The sequence below is a fragment of the Schistocerca americana genome, chromosome 5 (assembly GCF_021461395.2).
Source record: "Schistocerca americana isolate TAMUIC-IGC-003095 chromosome 5, iqSchAmer2.1, whole genome shotgun sequence".
Lineage (NCBI taxonomy): Eukaryota > Metazoa > Arthropoda > Insecta > Orthoptera > Acrididae > Schistocerca > Schistocerca americana.
The window spans coordinates 602984190-603010696 of NC_060123.1; the positions used below are offsets into that span (position 1 = coordinate 602984190).

Sequence of the window (26507 nt, forward strand, 5' to 3'; positions counted from 1 at the left end):
GACTGTTTTTGTAAAAATAGGAAGAAAACAGACACAGAGTTCAGCACTTGATTGATGTCAGTGTCGTTAAGGATGAGTTAGTACTTCATTTAGAATTGCAAAGCAGAAATGATCTTGATGCTCTTGTTGATAGAAATCGCTCATGCTAATTCAGGGAAAACATTATAAAACTAAATTATGCTGGCTGGACGTGAATGATATTCAGCTTATTTGTAAAAAGTCAGATGAAGCAGCAATTGTTATATAAATATCTCAGAGATTTTTGCTGAGACAGTGTAATAAAGCATATTCTAGCCACAACAGATGCTTGTAATTGGACGATTTCCAATATAGCAGTGTTCAGTGAAAGAGTTTTAAATCCAAAGTTAAAGAGCTCCACAGTCTCAGGATGAAATGAGATCAGTTTATGAGGTGAAGGTGATAGCAGATATAATGTAGTTGTATCAGAGAGAAGTGATACAATTACTAGCACTACTACTAGAGAAATGACTCGAGAGTTATGTCAAAGGAAATATCAATTGTCAGTCATACATTGTGGGATAAGAATTGAGACAGTACACGTGACAGATGCTAATTACGCACTGCTGTCCAGCTACTGTTGTGGAACAGCAGTCGCGTCTTGGATGGAAACATTGATCTTTGGAGTTTGTTATTAATCGCAAGAATAAATTATTTTTGAGGATGAACTGTAAAGTGCACTGCCATTAATAGACAACAGGAACACAATTACTTGATTATTAATATAAATCTATTTTCAACCACAGGAAATGGTACACACGCTGGCAGCCAGCCTTTCTTATCACTGCTTTGTTCTTATCCATGCACACTGTGAACAAGTACCGGCACCTTCTATTGGCAGTTTGTGGCTTGGAGTTCCTATGAGTAGCCTTCTAAAGTGGGGATAAAAATCTCAGTTAAATAATGTACCCTTGCACAGAAATAAGCTTACAGGAGAACTTTAAAACATTAGTGATAAACCAAAGATTTTCAAGGATTACCTTGTGGCAGACTCCTCTCATTCAGTACTGGAGTCCCACTTAGTAACTTAGGGCCTTTCGCTGTAATTTATTACTAATTTCGACAGTCCGCTGACATTATCCTGTTACTCTGTGTGCTGAATTTTGAATTATTTTGTAATTCCTCTTATTGCATTCAGGCCAGTATATTGTAACCTGTTCAATTACAAAATAGCTTTGGATCACACTGTTCTTTGGGGAGGGTTTGTATTTCATCCCTTTTTTTTCTTGCATCGACAGGATGACTTGTGGCACAAAAAATTGATTAACCAGGCTTCTCTCCTCTGTTACCTCAGCAACTTCGTGCAAAGCTCAATTTGCTACATTACTTCCAAGTGTGTATGTTAATGCTACTAGACTGTTTCTAGCAAGTCACCATCATTCTAAGCTACTTGAAATCCATTGCTACGTAAACGACAAGACTTTCTGTGCATTAAAGTTTTCTACTCTATGGATCCGTGTTGCTCCTGCACATTTTCTAATGTCATCTACCCATAATTCATTAGGTCACCACCTTGGCTTTAAATTAACATATGAATTCCAGCATATTATATTTTGTGAAATTGTTGCCCCAGCAAATTACTTTTTTGGATCATCTACCATCCATTCACATGGCTACATATTGTGCCTACCCCATTTAATTTTCCTCATAGTCAGGATTAAGTCTGTCTTCTGGTTCAGTTTGTTTATTTAACCCATTTGTATCTCTTTCTGCCTCTGCTGCTAATTCCCACCAGCAATTCTCAGTCTTTGAATGCGTTCACATTCAGAATCCACACCTCACTGCTGGAAGTCAATACTTATAGTAAACATTCTATTTCAGGCACACTGCAAACCTTGTTTTGAATACTCTCTTCAGTTCACTAAAAGTGCACCGGGCCATATTTTACTGTTGTGCAGACTTTTTTTTATCTTTTTTTCTGCCCATCTAGTCCGTACCTTCAACTGCCCCAAAGCTCATCACACGATTCTACGTCATTACTATTAATTTTTTACAACTTTCTCTTGAGTGTGATGATAATACATTATTTTTAGTCTTATTTAAGAAAATTTGCAAGTCTAATGTCAAAATTATCTGTATTAAAGTCCATCCATTTGTCATGGATGCTTTGATTTACCTCTGCTGTGAGCCAATGGAGATCTTGTAGTTTCAGCAGACACTGCTTAATTTAAATTTATCTGGTTGTCATATTGTTCATGAATAATTATGCCGTTTCCTTAGCGCAGCAGGCAGTGAGTTTGGCATTGCCCTGCAATCGAGGAGTATACTGACCTTTACAGAAAACTCCCAAAGAAAGCGCCACAAATCTTTTCTCTGTGAGTTACTTGTGCAGCCCTTACTGAGCTTTAAAAAAATGACCAGTCAGAAACCCGCCACAAGAGTCCAGCACCAGTTGCCAGAAAATCCCTCTGCTCCCTCAACAGCAGTGCATAAACACGGCTGTAATACTGTTGGCTGGTATCCATCCTGCAGCCCCTGACCCATGCTGTACAAATTAATGCTCAAAGAAGTTAAAACGTTTTTTCTGTGGGCAAACTAGACCCTTGACAGCCTGCTGATTCAGTTCTGCACAGCAGAGAAATTGTTGTAAAAAAGGGGCCATGTCCTGTAGTTGTGCACATATGTGTGTCATCTGTGGATCAAAATGCAAAATTCCATGTATGTTTGCTAGCAGCTATAGAGACTTTGCAATGAAGTTTTCAAGAAGGCTCTTAAGAGTTTAAGGAGAAAAAACATTATTCAGGAGTAGGCGAACTGATTTTACTGATGATAGTGAAACTGAGAGAAAATGTCAGATGATGTCTGGAAAGAAGTAGTACAATAATACTTCTTGTTAATGAATGAAACATTATTTCTACAATGCAAGAACCCCCACTGATGTAGACCATGATTTTTTAACAGTTGATGTGCTGAAGATGTGCACTTTTCAACCTCTCGCCACAGCCAATAATCGTTTAAGTAATGATTGAAGAGAAAAATTATTGGGACACCAGTTTTTCTGCATCAATGCTATTAAAACAGTTCATATCCATCTCCATGTATTGGTACTTCTTTGGTAAATGTAAACATTTTAGGTTGGGCTTTACCAGGACTGTTGCTGATATCAATTGAAGTGACAAGTTTACTCTTCTCAGTCACAATTGATTTTATTTCCACTATGCATCTCATAAATATAAACTTCCAAAGATGCTCACAAACTGTGAGTGATGTATTATGACAGAAAGGAGACTGTGATCACTGGAGATAGTACCACAGATTACTCCAAAGTTGAAAACACAGTACATACTTGTTGTACCAATTCACATCAATGGTGATGGAGACTTAAGCTTGTGAAATGCATAGTGGAAATAAAAAGTAAACTGTGACTGATAACAGTAAGCTTGTTGTCTCAACTGTACTTCTTTCTTAGTGACTGCTAAGAAACACATCAAAATAAACTGAGGAATATCAGGCCATTTCTTTCACAAACACTCAACTGGCTTCAAGGAATGTGTTTTCCTGGCAAAATTGATGAAATTTAGGGACAATCTTCAGCATAACCTCCAAGGAGAGTTACAGTTCTTATCAAGGTTCATTAAATGTGCTCAGTGCTGAAAATATATACTGAAATTAGAATGAAAATAATGATGGGATCATCACATTTTCACAAAGTGAAAAGATTTTGTTAGAAGTGTGTTGGGATGTGGAGAACTATTTAAATGGACAAATGGGCCGCCTTTCCCAACTTGATCAAGTCATTTCTAAGCAGCAATACTTGTGCTGTTATCTTCAAATCTGCAAGTGAGGAGATATATTTAGGGGTATAAGAAACATTACTTCTACTAACTAGATGTAGGAATGGTGAACGCAAGTGCTACCTGCAGAACCCAGGACCAAAGAAGGCTAATGTTCACAAAATTCTGGAGCTACCTGCCGAGACACTCGTGAAGAATATTTCCTGCTTGACAGTCAAAACAAAGCAGCACATTTGTGAAGGCTTCAAGGCAGGAGGTTTGAAGATGTTCCAGTAAAAATAGTCTCAACTGCAAAGAAAACTGCTTGTTCTAGAAGATGTAAAATCTGCTGTGACTGAGTAACAACGAGAATCCTATTATGGACAGAGAAGATTTGAAGCCATACTTCATTTGGAAAGTTGTACTTCATTTGGATTTGTGCTTTGTTGTGGACTCAACACAGCTTAATTATGTATCACTTTTTTGTTGTATAATGAATAACTTCATTTTTGCATAATTTGTACAAAATCAAATAGTTGAAAAGCTTGATTATATGGTGGGAAATAATCTTGATCATGCAATAATTTAAATTAGATTTGAAAGTCTAAATTTGTGTGTTTTTTTAACAGTTGGTCTCTCTCTCTCTCTCTCTCTCTCTCTCTCTCTCTCTCTCTCTCTCTCACACACACACACAAACACACACACACACACAAACACGCATGCATTTAGGAAATTGAAACTTTGGTTCAGTTCAAGTTTTGATCGTGTTCGGTGCTGATAAAACATTGCTTTAAATTGTATTGTAGACTTTATTTTCCTGTTCTAATAACTAAATTTGTTACAGATGGAGAGTTGTCGATGTTTGGGTAAATGAGGACAGTCAGGAAATAGATCACTTGCTGTCACGCCTGAAGCCATTCACGCAGTATGCATTTTATGTCAGAACATACACGATTGCTACAGAGCGAACTGGGGCCCAGAGTGAGATACAGTACTTTGTGACACTGCCAGATGGTGAGTTCCCACCAAATAATTATTAATTGTAAAAAAAGAGATGATGTCTAAATATGAGGTTCTAGCAAGTGGAACAATTTCAACTTGAAATACTGTGCTTGCTAGTGATAAAGTTGATGATTTAGGCGGAATAGAACATAACATTTGTCATTGAAATTTTGAATAATTATTTCCTGGCTCAAAGTAATTGCAACAGTTGAAACCCTTCACTTACTTATTATGGAGTGAAGGAGCAGACTCCTTTTACTAACTATGAAATGCAGCTTGTTAGGTGAAAAATGTCCCTTTTCTTGTAATTCACTTCACATTATTGTCCACAGTTTCTACAGTGAGTTGATCCCATGCTTGAAGTGGTGCTCGTGAATGTCTACAAAACATTTGCCTGCAAAGTAATTTGTTCAGTTAAAAAAAAAAATCAACTAAATGTGCCTTCCAGGCACAAATTTTGTTAGTTGTAAGGTCAGGTGCTGAGAAGGGTGCATATATAGTACTACTGGTAGACACACTTAAAAGTATGTGGTCCTATCCTAGCCTTCTGTACTACTCGGTCATTCCTTGGGGATGGATAGTTTAAAAAAAGTCATTTAAAGGGCTGAAGCAAGGCAAAAGCATATCACCTATTGTAGGAGCATGCCCAGTAGAGCACTGTCATTTTCAAAGCAACCTTTTGATTGAGAACATCTTTTTGCTCTTAGTGACTGCTGTTTAAAAGTATAGGATGACAGATGCATGTGTACAGATGCTGTGACTGAAAGACAACTAGGTATCTGATGCCAACTAGTATAGTGTTAGGATCAAATAGGTAAAAAGGCAAGACTTTGTAGATCCTTGGAGAACACTGAACATATTGAATTTATTTCACAACAGGAGAAAGTGTAAAAATGCAGCAAGTGAAGCAGACAGAAGGCAATAAGGAAATCTAAAAAAAGTGAGACTGACCAAAAATGCGAAATAGCTAAGTGGGAATGGCTGTAGGAAAAGCGTGAGGCCGTAGAAGTGTGCTTGACGAGGGGAAAGATGTAAGCTGTCTGTACAATAATTAAAGAGACCTTTGGAGGAAAGAGCAGCAACTGTGTGAATATCAGGAGCCCAGGTGGCAACCCAGTTCTAAGTAAAAAAGGGAGAACTGAAAGGTGGAAGGGATGTACTGAAGGCTAGTGAAAGGGAAATGAACTCAAAAGAAATATTGAAGAAAGGGAAGAGGAAGAAATGATGGTGAGATGTGAGATAACAAAATAATTCCTATTCCAAAGAAGACAGATGTGAATATTACCAAACTATCAGTTTAATAAGCCATGGTTGCCAAATACCAACAATAATTATTTACAGAAGAATGGAAAAAAGGTAAATGATAACCGAGTGGAGGGTCAGTTTGTATTTGAGAGAAATACAGGAAGACACAAGGCAATACTGACTCTACAGTGTATTTAGAAGATAAGTTAAAGAAAGGCAGACTTATGTTTATAACATTTGTAGACTTTTTGGGAAAGCTTATAATAATGATAACTTGGCATAACTCATTGAAATTATGAAGGTAGCAGGGACAGAAAATAGGAAACAAAAGGTTATTTACAGCTTGTACAGAAACTAGGCTGCAGTTCTAAGAGCCAGGACTGAGCAAGGTAGTGCAGTGGCTAGTACACTGGACTTGTTTCTTGGAGGAAGGCAAATTCACATTCCTGGCTGACAGATTTTTTGTGATTTCCCTAAATCACTTAAGGCAAATGCCAGGATGGTTCCTTTCAAAAAAATAAGGCCGATTTCCTTCCCCATCCGTCTTTAATCTGAGCTTGTGCTCCATCTCTAATGACCTCATTGTCAATGAGTGATTAAACACTAATATTTTTCCCTTTTCCAAGAGTCAGAGGACATGGAAGGGAGCCAGTAGTTGAGAAATGTGTGAGACAGGGTTGCAGGCTACTCTGATGTTATCCTATCTGGACAAAGAGCAAGCAGTAAAGATAAATAAGGGGAAATTTGGAAGAGAATTAAAGTTCATGGAGAAGGAGTAAAAACTTCAAGCTTTGCTGATGACATTGTAATTCTCTGGGAGACAGCAAAGGATGTGGAAGAGCAGCTGACAAGAGTGGATGAAAGAGCCAATAAGATGAACAATCATAAAAGTAAAACAAGGTTAATGGAATGTAGTTGAATCAAATCAGGTTATACTGAGGTGCTTAGTTTAGCAAATCAGAGATAAATAGTTGTAGATGAATTTTGCTATCTGTGCAGCAAAATAACTGACTGTGGCTGTAGGAGAGAGAACATAAAATGCCCACAGGCAATAACAATAAATGTTTTTATGAAAATTGGGAAGTTGTTAACAACTAATATAAATTTAGTGTTAGGAATCTTTTTCTGAATGTATTTGTCTGGAGTGTAAGCTTGTACAGAAGTGGAACATGGAGAATAAGCAGTTCAGACAAGAAGAGAGTAGAGGTTATGAAATGCTGTACTACAAAAGGATGCTAAAGATTAGGTGAGTAGCATGAATAACTAATGAGGAGGCACTGAATCAAATGGGGGAAAAAGTAAATTCATGACACAACTTGACTAACAGAAGGGATTGGCTGATGGGACACATTCTTAGGCATCAACGATATCAGCTTGGTGATGGAGGGTCTAGTATCCAATGGTGATTCAAATCCTTGCCTAGTCAATGTGTCAATAGAGAGAACACGTCAAAGATACACAGGCTCTAGAAGAAAGATTTGACTCGTGGCTGTGTGGGGCACTGCTGCCATGACAAGTATGTAAGGTGGCAACACCCTCTGAAGACTGTGTACTGTAGTACCGCTATCTGGCAACTGGAGTCAGTTTCTTGGTAGACTCTAAAGCCTGAGTATTACGCCAGATCACATTTTGAGATTTGGATTTGCCCCTGGGTTGTGCTATATGTTTAGACATATTGGGTACAGCTTGGACTCCTGTTGGTTATTTATTCACCCTGTGATCTGTGCTGTCATTGACCTGCAGACCTGCATGTTTTCTTTCTGCCGGTCTCCCCATTCCCACCAGCGCGAGTTGTTATAAACTGTGTTGTTTATACCTATGGAGAGTAGGATAGTGTGTGGAGTTTGCAGAGGGAGACTGAACCATGAATATATTGAATATGTTCAAAAAGGAGGTGGCAGTAATTATGTAGAGACGAAAGAGACATATGCAGGATAGACTAGTGCGAATAACTGCACTGAACCAGTCTTCAGACCGAAGACCACAACTACTGCATTGTTAATCTATGGCTCAACAGAAACTAGTTGTCTGGCAATAAATATAATTTTTGATGGTTCCACAATGCTTTTCTTCAAAAACTTTAAAGATGTAGAGCACCGTCTTAAAGATGTAGAGCACTGTCTACAGAAAGAATGTTCTGAAGATATTTACGTTTTGTCTGTTTTGTAGTTGTATATCCATTTCCTTCAATCTTTTTTGACACTGATGTACTCTAATACACGACACTTATGTGATAGGTGGGACTTAGTGATAACCATGTAAGTTGAATTCTTGTAAGTGGGGCAGTGGTTAGCCCACCGGACTCACATTCAGGAGGAAGATGGTTCGAACCCGCATCCGGCCATCCTGATTTACGTTTTCCATGATTTCCCTAAATCGCTTTAGGCATACGCTGGGATGGTTCCTTTGAAAAGGTCACGGCCGACTTCCTTCCCCATCCTTTCTGTATCCAATGAGACTAATGACCTTGCTGTTTTGTCCCCTCCCCCAAATCAACCAACCAAGCAACTGACCAGTTTTGCGCATAATTACATACATATTATGTTCAATTGTGACCAGAGCCAAAAAAATATAATTTATAAGCAAAATATTAAGTAAAATGTTCAACAGTTCAACAAGTTACACTGAGGTGACAGAAGTCATGAGATACCTCCTAATATCATGTTGGACCTCCTTTTGCACAGTGTAGTACAGCATCTCAATGTGGCTTGGAGTCAACAACAAATCGCTGGAAGTCCCGTGCAGAAATATTGAGCCATGCTGTCCCTATAGTCGGCCATAACTGCATGAGTGTTACTGCTGCAGGATTTTGTGCACGAACTGACGTCTCAGTTATGTCCCAAACAGTTTGATCGGAATTCATGTCAGGCAATCTGGGTGGCCAAATCATTCGTTTGAATTCTCCAGGAAGCTTTTCGTACCAGTCGCAAACAGTTGTGGCTTGTTGACATTGCACATTGTCATCCACAAAAATTCCATTGTTGTTTGGGAATATGAAGTTCATGAATGTCTGTAAGGGTCTCCAAGTATCCAAACATAACCATTTGCAGACAATGATCAATCCATTACATTTAAATGCAGCTCTCAGCAATATGGAGCCACCACCAGCTTCCATAGTGGCTATTTGACAACTTGGGTCCATTGCTTCATGGGGTCCAGCCCACACTTGAATCCTGCTATCTGCTCTTAACAACTGAAATTGGGACTCATTTGACCAGGCCACAGTTTTCCAGTCATCTAGGGTCAAACCGATATGGTCACAAGCCCAGGAGAGATGCTGCAGGCAATGTCATGATGTTAGCAAAGTCACACGCATCAGTTGTCTGCTGCCACAGCCCGTAAAGCCGAATTTCACTGCACTGTCCTTGCGGATATGTTTGTTGTATGTCCAACATTGATTTCTGCAGTTGCATCACACAGTGTTGCTTGTTTGTTAGCGCTGACCACTCTACGCAAATGCCGATGCTCCCAGTTGTTAAGAAAAGGCCATTGGCCACTGTGTTGTCTGTGGTAAGTGGTAATGCCTAAAATTTTGTGTTCTTGCCTCACTTTTGGCACTGAGGATCTTGGAATATTGAATTTACTAGCAGTTTCCAAAGTGGAATGTCCCAGGTGCCTAACTCCAACTACCATTCCACCTTCAAAGTCTCTTAATTCTTTTTGTGCAACCATAATTATGTCTACAGACTTTTCACACTAATCACCTCAGTACAAATGACAGCTCCACTAATGCACTGCCCTTTTATATCTTGTGTACGTGATACTGCCATCATTTGTGTATGTGCATATCTCTATTCCATGAGTTGTCACCTCTGTGTACATTATGGTACAGTGTTATGCACTGAAACAGTGTAAACTTAATTTAATTGTGATGTAGAAGATTTCATAAAATCTAACAGTGTCATCTGTTTGAGTCAATTTTTTTTTCTTCTCAATGAAAATTTCCTTGTAGCTCGATAATAATCTTTTATTTCGTATTTTGTAACAGAAATGCGCATTTCACTGGAGTCTATTTTTTCCAAAATTTGTAACCCTTTTTTCAATTGAACTGAGGCCCTGAGGCCTTCTGTTAAGTCTGCAACCTTAATTTGAGCTTCTGATTGAACTGGGTATAAAGAATCAAGTTTTTCAATGTTTTTCTCTTGGTCACATGTTTCTATAAGCAAAACAATTGTCAGCTTCAGATTGTGTGAATCCAGCGGTTCTTGAATGTCATCACCACCCACATCTTAAATTTAACAGCCTGGCAAGATCAACCACTTTTTAAATCATGTTATCAATTTGATGGAGATCTGGTGTTGATTCCCCCTGGATTACAATGGACAAAAAATGGACACAGTTTTTTCCAGGCACCATTTAATTTTTTTTTTTTTTTTTTTTTATTTTTTTTTTTTTTTTTTTTTGTAAAATTTCATTCCAAGATTGTCCAGTAATTCTCAAGGCATCTAAGACATTGAATTGCTTCCAAAAGTCTTTAACAAAGAACTCACTGTTTTGTCTTGTAGCTTCACGTAGATGCACATACAATCATCTTGTGTAGTAAGCTTTAAATGTTTCATTGGCTCTCTGGTCCATTGGCTGATGCAAGCTGGTTGTATTTGGTGGCAAGAATGCAACTTTCACACATGGGTCAAAATTAATTAGATTAGTAGGAGAATTACCTAGTGTGTTGTTGATTAAAAGCATCTGTTTAAATGGAATTTGTTTTCATTGGCAATGACGTTTGACTTCAGGTATGAAATTATGACAACCAGTCATAATAAAAGGAAGCTGTCATCCAAGCTTCAGAATTTGGCTTCCAAATCACAATAAACCAGATATAAGCATATTTTTAAAGCACTTGGATTTCTGAGTTTTTAATTTACAGTCCTCAGTTGCATTCTCGCCAGCCATTCCTGTCATTCGACCTTTGATGATTTAAAACCTGGAAAGCTTTTCTGTTTGCGCATGATAAAAGTCCTTTTAGGTATCTACTTCCAGAATAGAGCAGTTTCATCTGCATTGAATATGGTTTGGCTGTTATAGCCAACTTGTATTAGTGTCTTGAGTTTCTCTGGATAGAGTGATGTAGTCTGTTTATCAGCACTTGGTGTCTCTCCACTTTCTGCAGTGCTATGCCAATTATAACTACTTTTGAATTGGCTAAACTGCCCATTACTAGCTTTAAACATTTCATCTTTGGTCAACTCCCCAGCTTCTTTTTTCAGTTTCTCAAACATTAGCTTAGCTTGAGAGCTCATCATGTTCTGAGCAACAGAATTAATTTTTACTCTTACTTGATTATCTTATGATAACTTTAACGTTGTTTCTAGCTTACCGATAATACCATGATGTTTACAAATGATACTTGAATTCAAAGATGTGAAACATTTTCAATCTTCAAGGATTTTCACATTACCTTTTATAATTTTTTTGATTGTTGATTCTGGTATATTAAACTTCTTTTCCAGTTCACAAATTTTAATTTTTGCCTTGAAGCCTTTGATAATATTAAGTTTACACCAAAAGATAATGATTTTCTTCTCTTGCCTGATGCAAATGAATCAATTCTGCTTCGTTTGGGTGACATAGTTAGAATATATACTCGAGCCAGCTCTGTGGATAGAGTGATTCTGCACAAAGTTCCTCTGAACCTGTCATTAGCTGAACACTGTGTGGATATAGTGGGGGCAGAACTGTGCAGTGCTCAAACAGATGAATCGCATAACTTTGGATTTGCAAAAAATGGGGCAGTGTAAGTCTGCATATAACTGAACCATAGTATTATTGTTTTCAGCTTTGAAGCTGGTTGTGTTCATTTGGAGTTTTGTGTCTGTACTTCACCTATTTTAAAATATGGGGTTGGTGCATAAGTTTGTAGCATTTTCCCATGAGTTTTAATAAATACAACAGATACATGTTACATAGACTGTGTTCATCAGTAATATATTCTCCTTCACTGCCAATATATTCTTCAATCTGCCAATACTGGGGTAAATTTTCGATTCTGCAACATAGAATCGTGTGGTTTTGATGTGAAGAAATTGTCTAGCTATGTCTGGAGCGCATTTTTGCCCAGAAAGGAAATTCCTTGAAGTTTGTTTGGTAGAGAGTGGAAAAATTGAAAATCTGGGGGTGCAAGATCAGATGAATAAGGTAGGTGTGGAATGACTTCATGACTCAACTCCTGTATAGGGTTTTTTGTCAGTCTAGCGGGATGCAGGTGGTGTTATCGTGGAGTAGCATAACTGTCACAAAGTCTTCCTGGTTGTTGTTCTTGGATTGTGTCTGCAAGACATCTCAGTTGTTGAGAATAAATGTCAGCAGTGATGATTACCCCTCGGGGAAGCAATTTGTAGTATGTTGTTGCTGTTCCACCAGATGCACAGCATTATCGTTTGTGGATGCACGCAGGTCTTTGTATGGGGGGCTGCTACTTTGTTTGGGCACAACCATTCCATTCTTTTCCTTACGTTAGCATAAAGACAGCATTTCTCATCACCAGTAATGATACTGATAGGAGTAGCTGGTTTTGTTTGTGAACCAATTGATGATGAGCAAGCAGAGATGCACATATGGCCCATATTTTTGTGTTTTTACTTGGAGCATGCAGTACCCGTACACCCAATATTTGAACTATCCCCACTGCATGCAGAATTTCATGATGGTGAAATGATCACAGCTCATCACAGTGCATCACATTTGCCAGTCCTTGAGTACACTGACGTGGCTCATTGTGGATTAATGCATTTAAATGCTCTTATCAAACTCTGAAAGTCTTCCTGAATGTCAAGAGTCACTAATGCCAAAACAATCCTCCTTAAAATGAGAAAACCATTTTCTTGCTGTGCCCTGTCCAAGGGCATTATCCCCATACACGACGCAGGTGTTCCTGGCTGCCTCTGCTACTGTCACCCCTCTCTCGAACTCAAACAGAAGACTATGCCAGAAATGTTCAGATTTCTGCATTTGGACGTCATTTTCTAGCATCCAGAGCTCCACGCACTGCTCCCAAATGATGAAAGGACAGTATGTAAACTCAAATAGCAACAGCGAGCTACAAGTGAAAAATGACAATTAATAAATAAGCTCTTATCAATCGGAATACCAATAAGGAAAACAAAAATTGTACAAAGTTATGCACTAATCTAATAGATCCAGTAGTCACAAATGAAAGTATAAGAAACTCTCCTTCCCCAAGAAAAGAACTAATAGTACCTAAAGCTACAATAGCTTCTTGTACTTTTATGTGTGTCTGTTGGCAGTCTAAAGAATTTTGCCACCTGACCATTATTTCTTCTCTTTCATTCAGATGGTCCAGAAGAACTGTGTAGTATCTCAGATGTCCTTTTTTTGTCACCCATGGTATGTCTTAAGAAGATGTGCTTTGACACCCATTATCTTAGTTTTGTGGTGGATGAAATCAAGGTCACAGTTTTTGGTGTAGGTCCACTGACTTTGTCACCACATGCAACTGCTGTCTCATTCCTAGTGTGATGATACACACCTGAGCCACAGTAACAAATCAGCACACAGACTCTGTTGCTCTTTTTTAACATTCTACGGGCATTGTCAAAGAATTGATTTCACAATCTTCAGTCATCGTCAATAAAATGCAGCACATTTCTTGCCCAGAACATTCTCAGTGTTAATCTTTCTTCATCTGTTACATACATATCTAATTCCACATCACATAGTGCTATATTGCACACTCTCGATGCCCTCAGCCATTGTTGCAGTATCTACGACGTCGTACAGGGTAGGTTCCTCATAGTATGACGTCGGACTAATGAATTACTTCATTTGGAACTTCATACAACTAATTCGTATTTCATTCCTGAAGGAAGCGTTTATTGTTCTGAAATGTAGGAATACTGAGTTTCAGTTGGCAGGCGGAGACTTGCACCATTGGGATAAGCACTGGGCAACATTTTGTGACAAAAACAAACTACCATTTATTTCAATGCTATCTCTCTGTCAAGTTAATACTTTTTCTCTTTGCTCTTGTAATGTGGCCATTGTGAACTGCTGCATCAGTTAAGAAACCAGCCTTATTACTTAATCTGGGATGTAGTGGCAGAGGCATAGCATGCAGAGACTGTGTACAAACTACTTCAGCTGGTATTTCAGATCAACTGTTGCATATTGTTCAGTTAGTTTGTGAACTTTGACTGCCTTTACTGTTTGCCAATTAGTGATTAGGGCCGGCCGGAGTGGCCGTGCGGTTCTAGGCGCTACAGTCTGGAACCGAGCGACCGCTACGGTCGCAAGCTCGAATCCTGCCTCGGGCATGGATGTGTGTGATGTCCTTAGGTTAGTTAGGTTTAATTAGTTCTAATTTCTAGGCGACTGATGACCTCAGAAGTTAAGTCGCATAGTGCTCAGAGCCATTTGAACCATAGTGATTTGGGCAGGTGTAAGTAAAGTTTGAATGATATCAACAGTGTAGGAAGAGATTGCTACTTACCATAAAGGAGACACATTAAGTTGCAGGCAGGCACAATAAAAAGGCGCTGATATAGAGCTTTCAGCCACAGCCTTCATCAGTAAAGACACACACACACACACACACACACACACACACACACACACACACAAAAGCACATTTCATGCACATACAACCACTAACTCCAGCATCTCGGGCCAGAACATAACTATCACATGGGATGCAAGCAGCAATCTGGAGGGGGACAGGAAAGGGGAAGAGATAGTAGTGTACGTGTGGGGAGAGAGACAAATGCTGTCAGGTGGAATGTGCAGGAACTAGAATGCTGACAGGTGCAGGAGGTTGTGGGAAAGGGATGTTGGGCATAAAGAAGCAAAAAAGAAAAGGAGCAGGGAAAGACAGATGGATGCATTGGCAGAAGGCTGCAAGTAAAAGGGTGGGAAATGAGAATGGGGAGAGATGATAGGACAGAGTGGGAGGAAATTGTTGGGTGGGGGATATAGGGACAGTATGTTACCATAGATTGAGACTGGAATAATTACGGGAGTGGAGAATGTGTTGTAAGGATAACGCCCATCCACGCAGTTTAGAAAAGCTGGTGGTGTATGGAAGGATCCAGATGGCTTGGGTAGTGAAACAGCAATTGAAATCAGGCGTGTTATGTTCACAGTTTGGCTGTGGCCATTCCCTGGTAACAGCTGATTGGTAGTCACACCAATATAAAAAGCTGTGCAATGATATGATTGTAGCAGAGCTGGTAAATGACATGGCTGCTGTCACGAGCGACCCAACCCTTAATGATGACTGGGATAGGAAATGCTGGGGGGAAGGTGGGGAGGGGGGGGGGGGAGGGGGGGTGGATTGGGCAGGTTTTGCACCTGGCTCTTGTACAGGGTATAGGGGCATGATCCTTAACAGAGAGGGGTTGGGATTAGGAATGGCATGGAGATGGACTAGCATGCTGTGGAGGTTGGGTGGGCAACAGAACACCACTGTAGGAGGGATGGGAAAAATCTCTGGTAGGATGTCTCTCATTTCAGGGCATGGTAATAGTTAATCAAATTTTAATTGTGCCAGTCTGCAATTTACCATTTTTACATGAATCTAAGCCGCACCCGAATCTAAGCTGCACCTGGAAAATGATACTCGAAATCAAGGAAAAAAATTTTTCCCGAATCTAAGCCGCACCTGAAATTTGAGACTCAAAATTCAAGGGGGGACAAAAGTTATAGACCACACCTCCAAATCAAAATAAAGTTGGTCCATAGTAACATGAGACACAATTTAGGTCATATGGATGAAGATACAGCTACAGTAGTTTGGTTCGAGTCGTAAGCTTAGCAGTTAAGCTTTACCGGGTAGCCATTGCTATGCGTCAGGCGCTCCGTCCGCATTTATACAGGTAGGCCTACCCTTCCTTTTCCATGTGCTTCATCTGATTTGAATCGATTGCTTATTTTGCTTTGATCTGATAAGTGCCGTTCTCTTTGTTATAGGTGTTTGTCACTCTAAGCTGAAAATGCATTATTGCACTGTGTCATGCATTGTTTATCGCATTTTGATAATGAGTGTTTATGACCTGTTGCCGCTCGCGGCATGACTTGCTTTTGTGCGCACTAAAGCTGCTTAACAATTAAAAAAAAAAAGAGAGGAATTGTCTCCTTAGCGAAACAATGGCAAGAGACTGCTATTTGTTGTTACTTACACTGCTGCTTTCTTTGATAATGATCAACGAGAACCAAATAATAGACTGCATATGATAGAATATGTTTTGAACGAGAGTTTAGCGAAAATTTTTCTCCATTTGAAATCTTTGCAGACGCCTCTTTAGTACATTACATTCTGCACAGAAATTATAGTCATCTTAGATTTAAAAATCTAGTCAGTTGCCTTGCTTCATTCTGACTGTATCAGTGTTCAGCATAAGAATAATACGAATATAAACATGACATGATATGTATATTCTTCCGTGTTTGCTGTTGTCTCATGCTAGTTTCATAGTTTATTAGGCAGACAGGATTTAAATGAGATAGCAGCAAACATGAAAGAATATATGGCATAATGTTTACATTCATATTATTCTTATGGTGAAGAGAATACTGCATGTGATTCACGGTTCATAAAAGTTCCTATTAGCACAAGTAGGAAAAAATTCAGATCGTAGAGTTGGCCATATTTACATGCATCTCAAACAGTCTTGCCAGTTGGATTTTCGTAGTAGATTTTTAGTGATGACTTCAAATGCAGTGTGTGTTGTCTTCAGTCCGTAGACTGGTTTGATGCAGCTCTCCACACTTTTTTATCCTGTGCAATGTAGAGCAGCAACACTTATAAAATAAGAATGAAAATAACTTAGAAATTAAAACAGAGAGGGGTTGGGATTAGGAATGGCATGGAGATGGACTAGCATGCTGTGGAGGTGTGAAATTTAAAACAAAGTTTTATTAGGTTTGTAATACATCTTATACGAAATGTTTAAAATCTCAGTCATGATTCTGAATCACTGTCATTCGATTCTTTGTTGCTCATTTCTTCATACAGAGCATCATCCCCCATACCATCTAGTGCATTGGATATCTAACATTTTTTAAATGCTTGCTGCACAGTCTGATTTGGAACACACTTCGATGCATCATAAATCCATTGGCACACTTGTGACAAACTTGCGCGTTGTACACGTCATGTTGGTGTCAGTTGTCTGTCGCTTTTCGAAGGCCAGTCTGTGTACATGCGTTTAAGCTTGTCCTTAAACGGTTTATTCAAACAGATGTCAAGTGGTTGCAAATTGACGTCATCCCACCTGGAATTACTGCAAAGTCTGTTTTGCTTTCCTCTAATTTTCGTTTTCCTGCAGGTTTTGCATGGTTTGCGTACGCATCTAATACCAACAGACTGTGTAAACCAAGCATTGCACCAGGGAAACAATTCCACACACACCTAATCCATTCCAGCACCATGTCCTCTGAAAACCACCCAGTTTCATTTGCTTGAACAGTTACAGTTTTTGGAAACACTTGCGATTTCGGTAAAGTCTTTTGCTTGAAAACTATGAATGGGGGTAATTTATGTCCATCTGCTGTGCAAGCAAGCATGACTTGAACGTTCAAATAATGTGTCTCTCTGCAGTCACCATCGCCTGATGTTGTTCTCATCAATCCCGTACCGCAGACCTGCAGCATGATTAGAACTTCATTCTGCAAAAACACCAACAGGCACTTCACAAAATTCCATAAAGCAGTAGGTGCCACTACGTGAAATCGTAATGAACCCTAGCGTATCAACTTGTGCAACAATCCTAAAGCCTTGTGCATTGTTGGTATTTTTGTGAAAAGAAATTTATTTTTGTTGCTATGAACATTTGAAAGTCTGCTACGTTCGAAGATGAACAAGACGGATTTTCGGTTTACTTTGTTGGATAAAGTATGAAAATGCAGTGGTCGAAACTTGGGAGTGAGAAAAAAGCTCATCTTTTACCCTTTTTTTTAATTTATTTACTGACGCAAAGGTTTTGGCGTCAGTATTTATCTTTGTGCCTGCAAAGCATGCCTGTGTAGCACTACATATATTCGACAGCAGAAGTTACTTGTGGCGGTACCTACCATCATTTTTTAGAACTTCTGCTTACTTTGCACTCAATTCTAAGCCACAGGCAGTTTTTTGGATTACAAAAACTGGAAAAAAGTGCGGCTCAGATTCGAGTAAATAAGGTAATGTGTCTCCTTTGTGGTAAGTAGCAATCTCTTTTTTCGTACATTGTTGATATTCCTACCTGGATTCTCCACTGTTTGGTTTAAGTTTTGAATGAAACCGAATTGCTTACTAAACTGCTGACCATATTACCTCTTCATCCATTAACCAAATCATTGATTTGTTCATTTAATTTAATTAGAGTGTAGTGTTTCGTAGAGTGTATCATAAAAGAGACTTTCCAGGAATGTGAAACATGTCAAGATGTAAATTCACAGAGATCAGCACCTATGAAAATAGTCTTGCAGCTCTCAAATACTGAAGAAAAGACATGTTTAAATGTTTAACACCAAAGCAGATAGTAACTTATTAGCTGACTAGTCATTGTTGCATGGATCACACCAATCTGGATAATGAAGAACTGAGATACATTTAAGTGTGATGTCATAAGTAGAATCATCCACACCAAACATATCCTAAATACAAATAAGTGGCTTGTGAAAATGGGCAAAGCGTGAAACTAGTCAGCCAGTAATTAAATAACAGTTTTGGTGTTAAACATTTAAAAATATCTTTTCCTAGTTTTGTGCTCAGAAGGGCACCAGCAAAGTATTGAACATTGTGGTAGTTCATGACGTAAATATAAAAAGAAATTAACACTGGGGGGATGTGGAGAGTCGATTCATGATACTGTTTTGTGTTTCAGTGCCAACTCCTCCACAGGTTGTCCGTGCTTTCCCTAACAGCAGCTCAGATATTGTGATTGAATGGAAGCCTCCCTTACAACCCAATGGCAATGTTACTCACTACGTCATTACTGGAGGATGGGCGCAGGATGATCCAGACAATCTTGAACGGAGAAATTATTGCATGGAACGTAAGTGTTGTGTGCATGGAGTAAAACGCTGTAATCAAGATAATAACACAGTATTTTAAAATCTATTGGCTGTGTATTCTTGCTTTTCTGAATAGTTGTAACCATCACCAAAAAAATTTAGCAAAATGCTACATCTGCATTCACAAAGCTAACAAAGTTGCTAAGAGTTTGAATTGTAACTGACTTTGCATACACTGCTACTATAAAATGGCTGACAGCATTGACAAATGAAGACACTGCTCAAATATTCAATAGAATTTTAGAGGGACCCTAGTTGAAAACATTTAAAAATTATAAATGGCACAAGCTTGTCAGGAGACTGGGTATAATAAAAGTTATTCTGAAAAAATGTGGTAACAGGTAACTGTTACATCAGAACATTGATGCTCAACACCACATTGTCCAGCAATGCCAGGCAGAATGCAATTTTTCCTTTTTGCTGCAGCACTCTGTTGATATTTTCTAATAACAGAAGCAGGTAGTAATTATTGTCTTTTATTCTAGTGTGTAACTGTGTTAAGTTTTTGCTGTGGAGCGTATATACACTGAAGCACCAAAGAAACTGATATAGGCATGCTTATTCAAATACAGAGATATGTAAGCAGGCAGAATACAGGGCTGTGGTTGGCAATGCCTATATAAGACAAGAAGTTGTTAGATTGGTTACTGCTGCTGCAATGGCAGGTTATCAGGATTTAAGTGAGTATGAATGTGGTATTACAGTTGGTGTATGGATGATGGGACACAGCATCTTCGAGGTAGCAATGAGGTGGGGATTTTCCCATATGACCATTTGACAAGTGTACCATGAATATTGGGAATCCGGTAAAACATCAAATCTCCGACATTGCTGCGGTCAGAAAGAGATCGTGCAAGAATGGGACCAACGACGACTGAAGAGAATTGTTCAGTGTGACAGGAGTGCAACCTTTTCGCAAATTGTGCAGATTTCAATAGTAGGCCACCAACAAGTGTCAAGGTGCGAAACATTCAATGAAACATCATCGATACAATCAAAGAATAAATGGTGCTGAAAACATACTTGACTTCTTTGCTACAAATAATCCTGAGCAAATAGGGAGCATCATGATGTTTTCAAGGATTAGCGACCATAAGGTTGATGTAGCGAGACTAAATACCGTAACATCAAAACCCACCAAAAATAAACACGAAGTACATCTATTTAAAAGAGCAAATAAAATTTCTCTTGATGCCTTCCGAAGAGCCGGTCTGCACTTCTTCCAATCTGACTATATAAGTATAGACCAGATGTGGTTTAAATTCAGAGAAATAGTATCAGTGGCAATTGAAAGATATATACCATATAAACTAATAAGAGATGGTGCTGATTCCCCGTGGCACACAAAACAAGTCAGAATACTGGTGCAGAAGAAATGAAAAATCATGCCAAATTTCAGTGAACAAGATTGGCGAAGTTTTATACAAGCTTGAAATATAGCACAAACTTCATTGCGAGATGCTTTTAATAGTTTCCACAACAGAACTGTGTAGAAATCTGGCAGAAAATCCGAAGATTCTGGTTGTATGTAAAGTACACCAGTGGAAAGACACAATCAGTATCCTCATTGAGCAATAACGATGGTGGTGATATGGAGGACAGTGTTACTAAAGCAGAGTTACTAAACACAGTTTTCCAAAATTCCTTCATAAAAGAAAATGAAGTAAATAGTTCTGAATTTGAATCAGGAACGACTTCCAACATAAGTAACTTAGAAGTAGATTTCTTCTGTGTAACAAAACAGCTTAAAACACTTAATAAAGGCAAGACCTCCAGGTGAGATTGCATACTAGTCAGATTCCTTTCTTAGTAAGCTGATACACTAGCCCCATACTTAGCAATCATATACAACTCCTTGCTGGTTGAAAGATCCACACTTAAAGACTGGAAAGTTGTACAAGTCACACCAATACTGAAGAAAGAAAATAGGAGTAATCTGCTGAATCACAGATCCATATCACTAATGTTGATTTGCGGTAGGATTTTGGAACATATACTGTGTTCGAACTGTGTGGGTTACCTTAAAGAGAGAGATTTATTGACAGACAGCCAATACGGATTCAGAAAATATCACCTTGTGAAACACAACTAGCTCTTTATTCTCATAAAGAAATGAGTGCTATGAACAGGGTATGTAAAATTGATTCCATAATTTTAGATTTCCAGAAGACTTTTTAACACTGTTGCTCACAAGCGACTTCTGATCCAGTTGCGTGGCTGTGGAGTATCATCTCAGTTGTACAACTTGATTCATGATTTCCTGTCGGAAAGGTTACAGTTCATAGTAACTGATGAAAAGTCATCGCGTGAAACAGAAGTAATATCTGGAGTTCCCCAATGAAGTGTTAGAGGCCTTCTGCTATTCCTGATCTACACAAACAATTTAGGAGACAATTGGAGCAGCCCTGATAGATTGTTTGCAGATGATGCTATCATTTACTGTCTTATAAAATCATCAGGTGTTGGAAACAAATTGAAAAATGATTTAGACAAGATATTTCTTTAGTGTGAAAAGTGGCAGTTGACTCTAAATAATGAAAAGTGTGAATTTTCTTGCATGAGTACTAAATGGAATCTGCTAAATTTCAATTACGGGATAAAACAAGCAAATTCAAAGGCTGTAAATTCAACTAAATACTTAGGGCTTACTATTATGGATAACTTAAATTGGAATGATCACATAGATAATGTTGTGGGGACAGCAAACCAAAGACAGCGATTTATTCTCAGAACACTTAGAGCATGCAAAAGGTCTACTAAAGGGACTGTGTACACTACACTTGTCCATCCTCTTCTGGAGTATTGCTGCACAGTGTGGGATCCACTTCAAATAGCAGCAGTGGAGGACATCGAAAAGGTTCAAAGAAGGGCAGCTCGTTTTGTATTATTGCAAAATCGGGAAGAGAGCGCCACAGATATGATACGTGAATTGGTGTGGCAGTCACAAAACAAAGGCATTTTTCACTACAACAGGATCTTCTCAAGAAATTTCAGTTACCAAATTTGTCCTTAGAATGTGAAAATATTTTGTTGGCAACCACCTACATAGGGAAGAATGATCTTCATAATAAGATAAGAGAAATCAGAGCTCACATGGAAAGGTGTACATCATCGTTTTCCCCTTGCGCCATTCAAGAATCATAATAAGATAACAGAAATCAGAGTTCACACGGAAAGATGTACATCTTCATTTTCCCCTTGCACTATTCGAGAATGGCACAGTAGCGAAACAGCTTGAAGGTGGTTCAATGAACTCTTTGGCAGGCACTTAATTGTGAATTGCAATGTAAACATGTATATGTAGGTGTGGATGCTGATCTGCAAGGAATAGTGGACCACGGATCTGCAAGGAATAGCGTATCACTTGCAGCCATAGAACTTGGTTTATATCGAGATCCTCACCAATATGGACTAGATATTAGCATCACACTTTGGCAGGAGAATTGGCTTCAAACTCTACAGGAATTGCTGCTCTCAGTGAATGCAGGTCTATCTTGACCAGATTCTGAGTAAACATTGTGAAGTGAGCTGCATGCAGTGTACGTTTGGATTTGGACTTCTCACAAAAGGCCGTTGCTCACAACTGCACATAAAGCTGCATGTCTCCAGCAGCTGAATAACCACTGAAGAAATGCAGCTTTATGTGCAGACCGAAGGCATGTAGAGCTGTCTAATGTTTTGTGATTTTGCCTGTTGCCCAATGAGCATTTAAACTGCAGTACATCCAGATAGAGGTGATTCTGTAGCATTTTAGGGGTGTTTTTTTGTAACATGACTTGGACACACTCATTCAGGTTACCATGAGCGTAAACCACAATGTTTTCTTCAACATTCTTGGTGACAGAGTATTGCCCTCTCTTCTTAACCTTTTTATTATGCTGTGAACACTCAGGTATTCCAAGATAACAACACCTCTATTCACAGAGTGCTGCAGACACTGTTTATCAAAGTTCTCATGTGCTGTTTGTGTCTCTTGCACCGGTTTTTATTTGTAATGTTATAGTTTGCCTTTCATTACAGCTCTGGTGTTCTTGGATAAAAAGACGACATATCCACCACTATTGGAAGAAGAAGAATCCAAGGAAGATGATGAAAATGGGGAATGTTGTACTTGCAAGGACTCTGATCAGGATATTGAAAAGATGTCACGCAAAGCGCAAGAAGCTGCAGTTCAAGCACAAATTCACTTTGAGGATTCACTGCAAAATCAGCTGTATGTCAAGAGGTAAATAGACCCTCCACCCTTTCCTGTTGCTACCTCACAGCTGAATTTATGCTTGTTGCCGTTGTTTCGAGGTGAATTAGTTATTCCAGTTTGCACAAAATGGAATAATGAACTTGACTGGATACCTAAAAACTATCATCAGTCAATTATGCTAAATTTTGAAATCAGGTTGTTCTTGTTTTTTAAATTTTAGTCATGTGACTACAGGTACATGAATTTTGTGTAAATACTCTTTAGTTTCCCATCAATGAGTAAGATGCCAACAAAAATTTATGTAATAATCCAGAACCAAAGGTGAGATATAGAGAATGGACAGAGTGAAGATAACCAGTCAGTGTGTAGTGGAAGTGCTGAGTGGTAATAAAACCCATAAAAGAGAACTGGAGCACTGTAGCTCATCTTAGCCTATAAGTTGGATTCTTCTAATGAGTGAGTACAAATACACACACAATACGATGTCCTTCTTCAGAGCTAACTGACAAAACACACACACACACACACACACACACACACACACACACATGGAAACACATTTTCAGTCTTGTTTATATCTCAGTAAACTGCTTGGCACCTTAACTGTACAGTAGAGTGGTTGCCATCATTTGTGCCACTGTTTGTTATTATTTTTTTTGTAGGTTTGTTTGTCTGGCATCTAAGGACTATGAGAAAGTTTGCAACCATTATGAAAGTGCTTTTCATTTATTGTTGTATTAACTGAACCAAGACTTTTTCACCAGTTCACTGTGTTGCCTGTAGTCCGATCCACGAATGATGGTGGTTCACACAAGTCGATGCATAGACAGGGATTGCATTATTGACGATTCCAAATGACAGTTGTGGTATGCCCATGCACATGCTTTCCGCTCAAAGAAATCATGTATCCTGCAGATTGTGTCTTTCACTTGCTTCTGCAGAATTTATCACCTACCACCACTATCAGCGATGACAACTCACAACAAATGGAATAGAAATTCACTAAAGAACTCACTATGATCACTTGCATTAGTCACTGCATTAACAGCAGAGTGCTTACAGTGTTACTGAATGCTGATTGGCTTTCGGAGAATGCATGACATACTTGCACAAAACAAGTTGCCCGCCATCATTCATGACTCCAACTATGGTGAGGCCATTTGTCTGACCATTAGATTCCAGTTATACAAATTCTAATGTCACTACAGCTGTTCTGAAGATGTCAGCTTTGTGTGTCTTCTGGTTGTATGCCAATTTTCTTTAGATCTTTTTTCAACATTCATGTGCCAGGATATTTTTCATGTCAGTATCAAGTAAAAAATTTTAAAGAAGCATTTCATCCATTAGGAGTCATTCATCCATTAGGAGTCATTCACTCTTCATATGTGACCATAAAACTGGAATATGTATGAACTTAGACTATGTGCTGATTTTCTAGATGGTAATTTTGTTGATCACTTCTGCTACCCTTCTTGTAGACAAGTATTCCTTGCTCTTTCTTTCAACTATGAGGCACAGTATTTTTATTGAGGGCTGCACAGTACATCATGGTTAAAAGTGAGGATATAGTACAGTCGGCAAAGAAAGATCCTTGACAGTTGCAATAGGCTTGGCACAGCAGCTGTATCCCTCTACCTCAAACAATAATGTAAAGTGATTTTGTATTATGTCTCTGTGACAATGCCTCTGTGTTGTCGCAACAGAAGTCAGTTGTTTTTCCTGCAGCCATTTGTGCCTCACAGCTGAAAGCTGATGGTACACTCTACTGTAGCTACTCAGTTGTGATTTCTCTAAATAATCTACCAAGGATTCCATTGAAAAAGGAAGAAAGGTAAATTAGAGTTTACTGTCCCATTGACATCGAGGTCATTAGAGATGGAGCACAAGCTCAGATTATGCAAGATGGTGAAGGAAATTGGCCATGTCCTTTTCAAAGGAACCATCCTGGAGCTATGTAGGGAAATCACAGAAAACCTAAATCTGGATGGCCAGTCCTTCTGAATGTGAGTACAGTGTGATAACCTCTACACCACCTTGCTCAGAGGTTGGTTCATATGGTTCAAATGGCTCTAAGCGCTATTGGACTTAATATCTGAGGTCATCAGTCTCCAAGACTTAGAACTACTTAAACCTAACTAACCTAAGGACATCACACACATTCATGCCCGAGGCAGGATTCAAACCTCGAAACGTAGCAGCAGCGCAGTTCCGGAATGAAGTGCCTAGAACTGCTCGGCCACAGAGCTGGTGCTCAGAGATTCCATCGGGTTCTGGAACCATGTTGAATATTCCAAACTGTGATTTTTACCATTTCTCTCATTTATGTTTCCTCTTATCTTAAAGAGAATCTGGAGTCAAGGTGTTTGAGAAGAAGATTGACAAAGAGAGAAATTTCTCATCACCTGATTAGCATGTTAATCGTCTTGGTTGGTTGGTTGGTTGTTTGGGGGAAGAGACCAAACAGCGAGGTCATCGGTCTGTTAATCGTCTTCCCAATACCCTTACTGAGGATGATTTGTAAAATTTTTGATGGATTTTTCATTTAAAATTCATACTTTAAGTTGGTTCTCTCTCTCTCTTTCTCTCTCTCCCCCCTCCCCCCCCCCCCCCCCCCCTGCCCCCTCTTTTTGAGTAAAGTGCACATTGGAATTTATATTGCATCAACTTAAAACTCCATGCCTCACCTGAACTTGAAACTGAATGTTTTATGTCTTCATGAACTGACTCAAAGCTCTTTCTCAGCTCAGATTCTGCTCCAGCTGTGGCAATATTCACAAAACAAAAAAAGAGTGTGATGTTAAATCTGTACATATAAGGAAGATGCTGTGGAATTATGTGGATAAAAATGTGAGGTGGCTGAAAGATGACTGATCATGTCTATAGTAAGATGATAACTGTTAAAGAACAAATGTATTTTTCTTACTATTGCAATAAAAGAGAGAAAAAGATGCTTTTCCAGTGGTGCTAATGAAATAACACTACATTGCAGTTACTTATCAATTTTTAAGAATGGATAATCAAGATTTTGTTGTAAGATGTTTCATTAAATACATACTTATTGCTATATCTCTCTCTGCAGGCTGCCTGCTGCATCTCCTAAAACAAAAAGGTCTGTCTCTCATTGGACTTACCATTCACAGACCTCTGACATCAAAGAAAAGGATAGCCTAAAATTTCCTAGTTTACATTATGACAATGAATACTTTGGGGCGGGTCAGTCCATGCTGATACCGAGTAATGGCAATAATAGCTCAAAGAGTAAGTACACATTACTTACAGATAAAATCATAGGAAAGTATGCAAATTAGCTTAGCTGCTGCTGT

At 38.8% G+C, this 26507-nt stretch overlaps 1 protein-coding gene across 1 annotated transcript in view; it reads left to right on the plus strand.

Moving 5' to 3' along the window:
* LOC124616577 (insulin-like peptide receptor) overlaps window positions 1-26507 on the plus strand; it is a 418803-nt gene that overhangs the window by 342775 nt on the left and 49521 nt on the right. The window contains exons 11-14 of the mRNA XM_047144897.1: window positions 4576-4745; window positions 18797-18967; window positions 23007-23211; window positions 26264-26442. Coding sequence (XP_047000853.1) covers window positions 4576-4745; window positions 18797-18967; window positions 23007-23211; window positions 26264-26442 — 725 coding nt within the window. The remainder of the gene's footprint in view (window positions 1-4575; window positions 4746-18796; window positions 18968-23006; window positions 23212-26263; window positions 26443-26507) is intronic.